The sequence below is a fragment of the Dendrobium catenatum genome, unplaced genomic scaffold (assembly GCF_001605985.2).
Source record: "Dendrobium catenatum unplaced genomic scaffold, ASM160598v2 fragScaff_scaffold_853, whole genome shotgun sequence".
NCBI classification, from domain to species: domain Eukaryota; kingdom Viridiplantae; phylum Streptophyta; class Magnoliopsida; order Asparagales; family Orchidaceae; genus Dendrobium; species Dendrobium catenatum.
This window is the reverse complement of record NW_021319315.1, coordinates 7,452,213-7,465,982: the sequence shown is the minus strand read 5'-3', so window position 1 is coordinate 7,465,982 and position 13,770 is coordinate 7,452,213. Positions and strand designations below refer to the sequence as shown.

The 13,770-nt window shown below is 32.3% G+C and overlaps 1 protein-coding gene across 3 annotated transcripts in view; it reads left to right on the top strand.

Annotated features, from left to right (window-relative positions):
- LOC110107441 (probable U3 small nucleolar RNA-associated protein 7) overlaps positions 1–10,225 on the top strand; it is a 23,833-nt gene extending 13,608 nt beyond the window's left edge. For all 3 annotated transcript variants that reach the window (XM_020837708.2, XM_028696997.1, XM_020837706.2), the window contains 3 exons: positions 1,913–1,980; positions 6,800–6,848; positions 8,994–10,225. In XM_020837708.2, the coding sequence (XP_020693367.1) occupies positions 1,913–1,980; positions 6,800–6,848; positions 8,994–10,010 (1,134 nt within the window). In that variant the 3' untranslated portion in view covers positions 10,011–10,225. The remainder of the gene's footprint in view (positions 1–1,912; positions 1,981–6,799; positions 6,849–8,993) is intronic.
- The last annotated feature ends 3,545 nt before the right edge of the window (positions 10,226–13,770 follow it).

Below are 13,770 nucleotides of genomic sequence, written 5' to 3'. Positions count from 1 at the left end.
AACCCCCCTGTTGCTGGTGCCTTTGGAGCTAAGAAAGTAGTGGTCATCCTGTAAGATCCCCCAGAATTGCTTCCCCTAATCCCCTTCTCCAGATGCTTCTGGTCCTCCACCAGTTGAGCTAGCTCCATGGCCTCTCCAAGGTCTCGTGGCCTCATCACCCGAACTGCTGCCCGGATCTCCGCTTTCAGCCCCTTCATAAAGTTTCCTTCTAACACTGTCTCTGAGAGCCGATCCAGTCTGCTGGCCAAATACTCGAACCGGTCACGATACTCTGCCACTGTCCCTTCCTGTGTCAAGGCAAAAAACTGCTCATAGAAGTCTCCTCCCCTGCTGGTTCGGAAGCGTTCTAGTAGACAGTCCTTGAACTCCCTCCAGGTGCGAATGGGTCGCCTCATGTCCCGCCATTGATACCATGCCAGAGCCTTCCCTTCTAAGCACAAGCCTGCAGCTGTCAACTTCTCCTCCTCATTCAACCCATTGACTGTAAAGTATCTCTCCACCTTGTAGATCCAGCCATGTGCGTCTTCGCCCTCAAAGATGGGCATCTTCAATTTCCTCACTCTCGGGTCACCACCGTGTCCCCTAACTCCTCCATAACCTCCCATTCCTCTAGGAGGAGGTGCTCCCCAGTAGTCACGATCTTCCCTCTGACGATCATACCCGACCCCTTCATCACATTCCCCTCTTCTTCTTTCTAAATCAGCACCACGGTGGTAAGCATCGTCCCTTCTCCCAAAAAATTCTGCACCCCTCCTTTCATAGCCCATACTCATCTCCTCCCTAGAAAGCAGTTCTAGAGGAGGTATTCCATCATCTCCCTCGAGAATCTCCACTTTCGGGTTCTCCCTCCCCCTTAATGGGTTCGGAATTCCTCCTCTTGAATGGCCGCCTGTGGCCTCCCTTGTCTCCAATGTCGCCGGATTTTGTTTGTCTTCAAGCATCTTCTTCATCATATCCTCCAAAGCAGTGAACCTCCCATTCATCTTTTCATGAATGGAAGCGAATTGGTTGTGAAAATCAATGGTTCTTTCCTCCAAATCAGCCTTCAGTTGGCCTATTTCTCTTTCCAGTGCATCAACCTTCTTTCCGGCCATCTTCCCTCCAAGGTTTTACAAGAAGAACTTCTTGAGGAGGAAAGAAAAATTGCTGAAATTTAATTTTCAGATTTCAGCCTCCAAAAGTCCCAAGACAATGCTCTGATACCAATTTGATAGGAAATACTTGAGTTCGCAAGTAACCCTAAGGCAATACTTGAGTTCGCAAGCAAACCTAACCAAAATCAGCACAAAACGAAGAGGAAACTGCTGTTTTGTAGCAGAAAACAGCAGTTTTTCAGTAGAAAACAGCAACGTACAGCAAATCAGTGGAAGAAATCTCAAGCAAAACAAGATCTTTCATTAAAGGATTCAAGAAAACAATAAAAGATACACGTTCCTTCGATTCGAGAGGAAGAAACAACTCTCCAAATCTCTAGCAAACCCTAGAGCCCAAGAAGAACAAACCCTAGATCTCCAATTTCATTCAAATTCAAGATAGTCTAAATCCCTCCAAAACTTCTACTTAAAAAGAAAGGACTCAAGCAAATTCCCTAAACAGCCCTTCCCTCAAATAATTTTCCCTCCAAACATTGCATTTAACCCAAGGTGGGCTCCACATAGCTTCCGCCCTCCCTGCCAGCTCCGCCTGGAGCTCCCCGCTTCCTCACGTAGAACCGGACCGGTCTGGTCTGGACCGGTCCAACCAGGCCCGGCGTAACAGCCTCATCTATATTCTTCTTGGTCATCTATCTTGTCATGGAATTGGTATTAAAAACATAATCTATCAATTCTCAATAAATTGATGCCATCTTTAATGTTCAAATCATTTTATTTGTTTCAATGGTTAACAATGACTAATCATTTTTGTCCAACAGGTTAGGGAAACAGTGCGTGATGTGGTTTTCCTGCATAATGAACAATTTTTCGCAGTCGCCCAGAAGAGGTAAACTCTCTTTTTATTCTATTACAAATTACTGCTATTGTCATACTGATATGCAATGGGGTTACCTTCCAGCTTATTTTCTTCTTTCCTACTCCATTACAAACTATAAATGTGAAATGGTTATGATTTGCAATTTTGCAGTTGCCAAATATATTATCATTATGATTTTTAATTGTTATAGGGCAATAACCTTGTTCATTGATCTATTAAGTGAGCATGTCTACTATTTAGAACATTGGAAAAGCATAAAAGAAAAGTCACACCTACAAATGGGAGCATGAATTGATAGTAAGAGAGTTGTTTTGTTTACACGACCCTGCCGCCCAAACTATTATTGCTCAAATTATGTTTGTTTTGTTTGATAAGTAGCATTATCTGTGCTTTAGTAGTTTCAATTTTTTTTATATTCCTGTCATGAGCTGTCAAAGAAATTAGAGTATTAATTTATCAGTGTGTGATATAAAAGTATTCTTGGATTTTTTCACCGAAAAAAGTTGCTTGCACCCAAATTATTGTATCAGGTTTTATCTGACAGAATGATTACCTCATTAACTTTGACTTACTACTACAAGTTATTTCAATTCAACTCTTGGTATCCGATTTCCTATTTTAGCACACAATTGATCTTCTGAGTTGTCCATCAACTAATTTGGAACTTCACGGTTTATTGTTTCCATAAATTATTTTAACTTGGATGCAAGTCACTGTAGCAATGTTCTAGAATTTCTTCTATTCCCGTAATCGGAACTAAAGCAGTTCTTTCACTGATTGATATTCTTTTTAGATTTTCTTAGAAAATCCAATATTACTAGAAATAAATTTTTGTTTTAAATTGGAAACTCATTATTTTGTTGAAGTTTAATGCTCTTGCTGGAATTCAAGTTTTTGGGATTGAAATTTGTAATATTATGTTAGATCTAAGGAGATTCATATAATTTACTTATTTTGGATTTTCTTGGGCTATAAATAGGGCTAATGATGTATATAAGCTTCATTGGATGATTGAACAATTGAATGAAAATTTTCAAGTTTGCTCTCAATTTTTATGCATAAGTTAGCCAAACAAAGAGATAGGAGTAGTAAGGATTTAGTTCAAGTGAAGTGTATTAAAGATGAAGATCAAAAAATACTTTTCTTAGAATATGATATTCAACAAAGATGGATGAGATATTTTGCTAAACTTTTTAATGAAGATTGTGAAAATAAGATTGACTATAGTGACCTTAGCACCCTAGATGAAAATAAAGATTTATGTTTTTATCGGCGTATTAGTAAAACTGAAGTTAGAGAGGCTTTAAAGAAAATGAAGGGTGGAAAAGATGTTGGACCTTATGATATTCCAATAGAGGTGTGGCAATGCTTAGGAGATGAAGGAATTTCATGGCTTACTAAACTTTTTAATACTATTTTGAAGACTAAAAAGAGGCCAGATGAGTGGAGAATTAGTGTGTTAATTCATATTTTTAAGAATAAAGGTGATGCACAAGATTGTGCGAATTATAGAGGTATTAAGTTAATGTGTCATACTTTAAAACTATGGGAGCGAGTTATGGAGCATAGGTTGCGGCGTGATACTAATGTTTCTCAAAATCAATTTGGATTCATGCCGGGTAGGTCGACTATGGAAGCCATACATTTATTAAGAGGTTTGATGGAGAAATATAGAGAAAATAAGGATGATCTACATATGATATTTATTGATTTAGAAAAAAGCATATGATAAAGTTCCAAGAGAAGTGCTATGGAGAGTTCTTGAAAAGAAAGGAGTCAATAATGCTTATATTCAAATCATTAAAGATATGTATGCAGGAGCTATTACTTGTGTTCAAACACAAGGTGGATTGACCAAGTATTTCCCTATTTCGGTTGGGTTACATCAAGGATCAGCCTTAAGCCCATATCTTTTTACTTTAGTCATGGATGTTCTCACTAGACATTTGCAAGAGGATGTACCTTGGTGTATGCTTTTTGCTGATGATATTCTTCTTGTTGATAAGACTAGAGAGGGAGTTGAAAGTAAACTTAAAATGTACGTGAAAAGGTTGGAGTAGCTCCAGTTGAAGATAAGATTAGAGAGAGTCGCCTTTGATGGTTTGGTCACATAAAACGGCGGCCTTTCGATGACCCGGTTAGGAGAGTAGAGGTATTAGATTTGACTTATGTTAAGAAAGGTAGGGGTAGACCTAAAAAGACTTGGTTAGAAAATATTAGGAATGACCTTTCTTTATTAGATTTAAACGAGAATTTGACTTTTAATAGGACACAATGGAGAAAAAGGATTCATGTAGCCGACTCCATGTAGTGGGATAAAGGCTTGATGTTGTTGTTGTTGTTGTTGTTGTTGTTGCTGCTGCTCTCAATTTTTATGCATATTCTCAAAGAAATTAGAGTATTAATTTATCAGTGTGTGATATAAAATTATTCATGGATTTGTTCACCAAAAAAAGTTGCTTGCACCCAAATTATTGTATCAGGTTTTATCTGAAAGAATGATTACCACATTAACTTCGACTTACTACTACAAGTTATTTCAATTCAACTGTTGGTATCTGATTTCCTATTTTAGCACACAATTGATCTTCTGAGTTGTCCATCAACTAATTTGGAATTTCACGGTTTATTGTTTCCATAAACTATTTTAACTTGGATGCAAGTTACTGTAGCAATTTTCGACTGCTAGGATTTCTTCTATTCCCATAATCGGAACTAAAGCAATTCTCGATTTGCCTTATATGCTTATTCGGTATTGTAGCTTCGTTCACTGATTGATTTTCTTTTTGTATTTTAGTTGAAAATCCAATATTAGTAGAGTATTTTTTTTTTAATTGGAAACTCATTATTTTGTTGAAACTATGGTAAGAAATTTAATGCTCTTGCTGGAATTCAAGTTTTTGGGATTGAAACTTGTAATATTATGTTAGATCTGAGGAGATTCATATAATTTACTTGTTTTGGATTTTCTTGGGCTATAAATAGGGCTAATGATGTATATAAGCTTCATTGGATGATTGAACAATTGAATGAAAATTTTCAAGTTTGCTCTTAATTCTTATGCATATTGTTGGATGTAGATTCTTTAAGCTTTCTACATGTCTTAATGATAACTTCGGGAGGTTAATTCTCCTTGTTGTCATGAAAACTATACTTTCAATTGATGATTTCTATCCTTGTTCTTTCTTATAAAATGTGTAAGGATTTATTTGTGTGCGTCATTGATATTGTTAAGTTCGTTACTAGCTATTTCTTATTTTCATGGATTTTTTTTTTTTTTTTGTTCTCAGATTTCGTAGGAAATTTTAGATTCTGACAACTTTTAAGTTATTATTTAGAATGAATGTGGTGCTTTTTCTTATTTTGCATTAAAAATCACCAATCTTTGTCTAAATTGAAAAGTTTTAAAAAACTGCAAATTGTATTCTTTTGTGTATTCCTTTGCCCAACTCATCCTAAGTTCACATTACTAAATCCTAAATCCTAAAACACCCTACATCAACTAGTTACTATAATCTTGTCAACATAAAAAAATAGATTGAAAAATATGAAGGCACATATCTTTTCTTGCTAGAGTAGTGAGACGAAAGTAGAAAAAGATATACTATGAGTGCTTGGATATAATAGATTTGCTTAATCATGTTCATATTTATTCAAAAGGTTTTCCACACATGTACCTTACAGGTATGTGATTGCATGTCTTTTGTTGTTGACATGGCACTATAATAGTAGGATGGGTACCTTGATGAATTCTTCTTATACCTGACAAAAACAATCCCCATCTCTTAATAAAACCGATAAAATGTTTTGGCTGATGCTACTATGATTATTGATTAGTAATGCATTAGTTCTGGAAGCAATTGTTGTTTTACTGACATTCTCAATAAAATTCTTACATGTTTCTGTTAAATTTATGTTTGTTTTAAATAATTGAAGCTATTTTCAGAATATATATTCTATTAAACTTCCATGTTAATTTGTTGTTACTAGCTATATATTTCTGTTTTAGCGTGCTTAATATATATATTTTTTCTTGATGATAGTAATAACTGCAATTCTAGAATTCAGAAACCCTTGACTTTCTTTCCTGGCTTTATAGTTTAGAAATATTCAAAGAAGATTCAGAGATGTTACCGGTCCACTGGACCGGTCCAGCCGGTCCAGACGGGACCGGTTCACGAGCGTAAATCGCGAACAGGCGAATCTGGCGGAGAACGAGCGGCCCGTCCGCCCCCGTAGAGCCGTTTAGGAAGTTTTTTTTGAGCGTTTTGAGAGGGAAATTTGAACGTAGGGACTGTTTAGGGAATTCCTTTTGATTTGTATGCATTAAATAGTAGATTTTCCTAGGGTTTGATCATCTTGAATTTGACTGAAATTTGAGATCTCTTAGAATTAGGATTTCTTTGGGCTCTAGCGGCTTCTAGAGATTTGGGAGAGATCGATCCTCCTCTCGAATTGAGGATCAATTGTATCTTTTCTATTTCCTTTCATCTTCTAGTAAAATACAAGTTCTTACTTCGTGTTTCTATCATTTTTCTCGTGTTTTCCCACTGTTTTGGCTGATTTCCTGCTGTGGACAGCAGTTTGCTGTGAGATCTTTGGCTAAAGTGATTAGGGAATACTTGGAATCAAGTATTTCCTATCATATTACTATACTACACTAATCTAGTTCGTATGATAGCATTGAGAAAATTAATTTGTGAAGGAAACTCCTGGAGCATTTAATGTATTCTCTGTTTCATAATGTATTTTTTATCTGTTGACCATTTAATTTCCATCTCGTGACTTTTTATTGTTGTGTTGACTGATTTATGGTGAATTGTGGCAGATATCCGTACATTTATAATAGGCATGGCACAGAAATTCACTGCCTTAAGGTTTGTATTTCCTCTCAACGAAAACTTGACGTTGGTTTGCTGTTATTAGTTTTTCTATGCATACCGCAATTTCTTTATGCTTCATTATTCAGGACTATATTTTCTTGAAAATGATAAATCTTGAAAAAGTAGGATTAGATGTGTGTGTATAATTTGTTTTTATAAGATCATAATTATTATTAGTTTATCCCAATGTTTCAGGTTCCATATTCCATATAAATTTAGATAATTGCAAATGCAACTAGATAATAATAATATAATGAGTTTTCGTAGTGAACTTATTCTTCAAGCGGAAGGAGAAAATTTCAAGCCTTAAATAAAAGATATCATAAAACCTAAAGATTGATCTAGAAATTGTTTGTGCGCCACATATTTGAGATAGACAATAAGGGAAGGCTTTATGGATCAAATGATACATGGAAAGAGATGTAGGATTATATGCATGGTGTATAGAGAATGTATTTATATAGCATTGTATAATATAGTATTTGTATAGTTTAGTATAGTGAATGATAGTATAATATAATATATCTAGAGTATAATTATAGATAGTATAGGTATCGTATAGGTATGATTATAGTATAGTATAGTATAGTATATGTATAATATTGATATATAATATATTGTAGTATGATATAATATAATATAGTATAGTATAGTATAATATACTAATGTACTATGTTATAACTATATTATACTATAACCATATTGTACTATAACTACTATACTATACATTATTCTATATTAAAAAAATACTATACTACAACTAAACCATACTATAACTATATTATACTATATTATACTACAACTATACTATAACCATACTATAATACAACTATATTATATTATACTATAACTATACTTATCTAAATTGTACTATAGTACACTACAACTACACTATACTATACTATAATATACAATAATTTGTTATGCTATATTATAATATACTATACTACAACTATACTAAATTATACTATACAACAACTATATATAGTATAGCATAGTGTAATATAGTTTAATATAGTATATTATAGTATAACATAGTAATAGTATAGTCTAATATGGTATTATTATATTAAATTATACTATACAACAACTATGTATAGTATAGCATAGTGTAATATAATTTAATATAGTATATTATAGTATAATATAGTAACAGTATAGTATAATACAGTAGTATTATAGTGTAGTATAGTATAGTAGTAGTATATTATATTATAATATAGTATAGTATAGTATAGTGTACTATAATAGTACTATAGTATAATATAGTAGTAGTATACTATAGTATTGTATAAAATAGTATAGTATAGTATAGTATATTATAATATAGTATAGTAGTACTATAGTATATAGGGTTTAGGGTATATCATATACTATAGTACTATTATACAATTGTTATACTACTACAATTTCTTACTATATTTTATTATATTGTACTATACTATATTACTAATATACTATACTATACTACTACTATATTATACCATATTATACTATACAATACTATACTATACTATACTATACTACTACTATGTTATACTAAATTATATTATACTATATTATTATACTACTATACTATACTATACTTTATTATACCATACCTATACTATATTACACAATACTATACTATATTATATTATACTATGTTTATAATTGTATTATACAATACTAATACTATACTATAATTATACTATAACTATATCTATAATGCGCTATATCTATACCATACATATACTATTGAGGGACCTAATGGAGGCCCACTAAAACAATATGCGTTCAATTATTGAACGTATGTTTTATATATATATATATATATATATATATTAACTTTTATAATCATTTTTGAGTTAACATTAGTTTCTAAGTTTCATTGTTATAGATTTATCATTTTTATATTTATAGTTTTTATTCTTTTACTTGATATCACTTATTATATCTATTATATATAATTAATCGATCATTTTGAATTTATTTTTGAGTTGATTTAATTCTAACCTTGTGTCTTGGTTCTTAATTTGCTTTTAACATCATAATTTTTTTAATCACTTAGCTTATGTAGCAATTACTTTTTGTGGGTCTAATTGTTTGTCATTCTTGAATTATTGTGCTTTATGATTAAAAAAATTTCTGCTGTTTCAGGAACATGGAGCGCCTTTAAAGCTTCAGTTTTTGGACAAGCAGTTCCTATTGGTATCAATAAACAAATTTGGGCAACTTCACTACCAAGATGTGAGCACAGGTGAGATTGTTGGCAATTACCGCACCGGGCTTGGTCGCACCGATGTGATGGAGACTAACCCTTACAATGCAATTATAAGTTTGGGTCATGCCGGCGGCAAAGTCACTATGTGGAAGCCCACAAGCCCAAAACCACTTGTTACAATGCTGTGCCACCATGGTCCAATAACAGCCCTTGCCTTCCATTGCAATGGCCATCTAATGGCTACCGCTGGTATAGACCGCAAGATCAAGCTATGGGATATAAGAAAGTTTCAGGTTCTTAGAAGCTATTCTAGTTATGCCCAGTCCATGGACTTCAGTCAGAAGGGCTTGCTGGCTTTGTCAAATGGATCTCAGGTACAGATATGGAGAGATCCGGTTGGAAGCCATGATTATGGAAGATACATGAATCATTCAATGGTGAAGGGCTATCAGATTGGGAAGGTCTGCTTTCGGCCTTACGAAGATGTGCTTGGGATCGGGCATTCCATGGGCATATCGAGTATTCTAGTTCCTGGTTCTGGCGAACCGAACTTCGATTCTTGGGTGGCGAACCCTTACGAAACGAAAAAACAAAGGAGAGAGAAAGAAGTACATTCTCTTCTTGACAAACTTCAGCCTGAGACAATCATGTTAGACCCAAGCAAGATTGGAACAGTAAGACCACCAAGAAAGAAGGAGAGGCTAAGTAGAAAGGAAGTAGAGGCTGAACTGGATGAGACTGTCCAGAAAGCAAAGTGCGTTACCTTCAAGAATAAGACCAAGGGAAGGAGCAAGCCAAGCAAAAAGGCTAAAAAGAAGGAGGAGGTTGTTCTAAACGCAAAGAGATCATTTAGGGAGCTTCATCAGGTAGAAGAACGTCCATTGAAGAAACAGAAAGTTGATGAAGTTGAATTGCCGAAATCTTTGCAGCGCTTTGCTCGAAAGAAATTATGATGATATACAGCCTTTTGGCTGGTAGTTATAGAGCTTTAATCCAGGAAGGCCAATTTTGTACTTGGAAGGGTAGAAAGCTACTTATTATTGAAGTGTTTTGTTGCAAGGAAAATGGATTTAGAAGCATTTGATGAAGAAAGAAAAATTTGTAGAAGATTTTATTATTTGCTGACAATGTAACCATCAATTAATTGTTTGTTTTTGTTTTAATGTTATTCTTCCTCGTTCAGAAAGGTAAGAAAATTTTGTTTGGTATGGATCATTGAGTGATACTGTGCTTGAGCTTTTAGTAGGAAAGCATTTAGATTTTTTTTAAAATTTTTTATTTGAAGAATACTTTTATTATATTAATTTCAAACCAAACATCAAAATAAATTTTTTGGGCCATTCGAGCCTAAGCTGAAAATATTAAAAATTAGTTTTAAATGCACAGGTATAGCAAAATTTGAAAAAAAAAAATTTATAAAATGGGAGATTTGGCCATTGTTGGAACAGCTTTTGGTTATTATTATTTTGTTACTTCAAGAAATTTTTATACTAAAAATTTATTATAGAAAATAGTAAAAAAATTGTCCCAAATAATGCTGGTAATTATTTTTCGAGCTTATATAATTAGATATGATGATTTTTATTTTTTAAACTTGCCAAATTTTATAAAAGAGCAACAATGACAATTTGAAGCCTTCATCTCACAATAAAGGGTCGGCTACACTATAAAATAGCAATATAAAAATTTATATAAGCAAAAAATAAACATAATTAGGAGAAATTTTAAGAAGTATAATTACAAAAATATTGCCTTTTCCGAAAAAAAACATAAAAAAATTTGCTTTTAAAAAGAAATTAAAAAAAATTTGATCTTTTTTAAAGAAAATGCAAAACATTCTATAGATTTAATCATGGTGTAGAAAATGTTGCCTTCGGTTCAGAAATAAAGAGGGAAGGGAAGTCTTTACCCAACTGTCTATTAATATGATAGTCTTGGTTTGTAAATATGAAGTTTTTCTTAATATCAAGTTCTGCACAAAAGAGCTTAAAGAGAGCTTAGTGTGAAGGCAATTAAGGATTTCATTAGCGAAGATTATATTATCAAGAGAGTTTTTGCCATACATGAATCCACATTGAGCCTCATGGATGACAAATGATATCATAAGTTTAAGCCTATCGACAAATAATTTTATGATGATTCTGGAGGTTATTCATTGATAAATATATTTAAAGAATAGAATTTCGCCAACATGTGAAAATTTTAGAATGAGCAATATGATAACCATATTGGAAAGCTTCTTGCTAAGAATGAAGTGCTTCACAATAAAGCAAATATATTCTCTAACCAAGTCTCAACACTCGGGGAAAATTTCAAATATAAAATCATGACAGTCAATATGAATAATAGAAATTAATGCAGCCATTATAACTGGGCGATCAATGATCAATAATCATATAAAGAATCAGCATGATCTATCATTTCTATGCTCATATCAAATATAATATGTACTTTTGTTCTATCTCTATCCCATTCAATTTATACTGGTATGTCTATCGTCTATGTAAGTTGTATAGTAATAATCTATATGTATCATAATTTATATCATTTCTAAATGCAATGTATCATGTGTATTATATGTTCTAGTATTAGTCTTATCATATGCATGTATTATCAGTCATATCATGTATCTGCTCATGTCATGTCATATCAATTATGTAATTTTCACGTTATACTTCATTCTATCAATAAATATGCAATTCATTCATGTATGTATATCATATTATAAGCAAGGCATGACATCCATCTCTTGTAGTCTTTTTCGTGTATTAGGTCCCATAGGCCAACCCTACAAGAATTAGTCTCAATCATATCAATCCTATAAAAAAAATTAGTGATGATATTCTTTATCACAAGTAAGATGGCTTTCATGTAATAAGTCATCAATTTCTGATCACTGTCATATTATACATATTAATCAATCTCTTTATATCTTTGTTTTATATATTTTAAGATCATACTACAAACTTTATTTAAAGGAAAGCCTATCAACCCATCTTATTATATAGGGTAACATATATCCATAGGACCATAAACCATATTCATTATATAATAGCAATTATCATTTTATTCAATCATTTATCATAATGGATAAAATAATCTAGTGTGCTTATCAAAATATATGTAATATGCCAAAATAAACAATACTCTTATACATGTTATATTTCATGCCTACATTTGAATATATTAGCTCCTATACATTGTATACATGCTTTAGCCTATTTATTTCATCCAAAATAACATAAGCACAACTGCTCCGTAAAATTTCAATATGTTCATACCAAAATGCTCAGAATAACGATATTTATTATATATCAAAATTTATATGTTGAAAACTTGCTAAATTGAGATATAATGCTTTTCAAATAGATTTGGGTGGGATAAAACCATAAAAATAAAATAATTGAAAACAAATATAGTATAATGATTATTTCCACAATCAAAATGATTTTTGCAATTAGAGGGATGGACAAAAATGACTTAAAATCAACTTTCTCTCTCCTCCCCCTTCTCTTATATATTCTTTTCCTTACTTTACCAAGCATGTGAAATGAGCAGGGATGGGGGTGGTGAGGATTTTAATAAAATGTATTGAGATATTTTATATAAAAAAATATTGTGATTGTGCCAACACCGTAGCGTTTGAGACCTCAACATTGATGTGCTACATCAAGTTACTATAGGATAGAGAGGACAACATTGTAACGCCACTCCCCAGTATTATTACGCTCTCAAAATCAGAACTCCGTTACAAAGAAACAAGCCCTGTCGCGTTCTTAAGCATAACTCTGTAGCACTCCTGCATAAAATTTTATGCATGTAGGTGATCCAGCTTTTTCCATACAGTGCTATGCAGGTGCACATTTCGTTCAAATAATCTAGTAAATGACAGATTATAATTCCAACAGAGATTAATTATTTAATTTTGGTGAGATAATTATAGATTCTCTTAACCACACTATTTATCTTGCCACCAACTTGATTTTGAAAATTCTAAAGAAAACAAACTATCTCACTTAAAAAATTATAATTAATAATGAACTTCTGAATTTATTTTATTTTATTTTTTTTAACTTCTGAATTTATGATTGATCTATTGAATGTGTAATGTAGATTGGTCTAATCAATTTAGTTGTGGATTAGATCATAAGTGATTCATAGCCTTTATCAAGTTCATTGGAATTGAATGAATGATTAACATATTCTAATAACTTATTCACTGCATGATAATATATCATTAGAAATTAATATCAAAATTCTTGAAATAAATATTTCTATGTTTCAAAATTTTGGTCATATTACTTTGTTTGTTCCACTATGCCTCTCTTGAGGTTATAAATTACACATAGTTGTTAACTTTGTGAATGACCAATCCATAAGTAAGTTAAATTATGAGTAAAGTAAAATAATTATGTTATTCTATTTGATGCTAAGACCTAATCTACGTCACACTTTTTTTTTTTAATCTACGTCACACTTTTTTTTTTAATCTACGTCACACATACTTCACCATATGATACCATAGGTTCAAAAAAAAAAAAGATCTAGCCACTAATATTCATTATAATGGAAATGACAAACCTAAAAATAATTGATAATCAAAACAAACAGTTCAAGAAAATAAAGTGAGTAAGATAGAGGTAGGAATCTCCTTACAAAAAATACAAGTTCTACTTCACAAAAAGGCGATTTTGCTCTCCTTGCACACTCCCT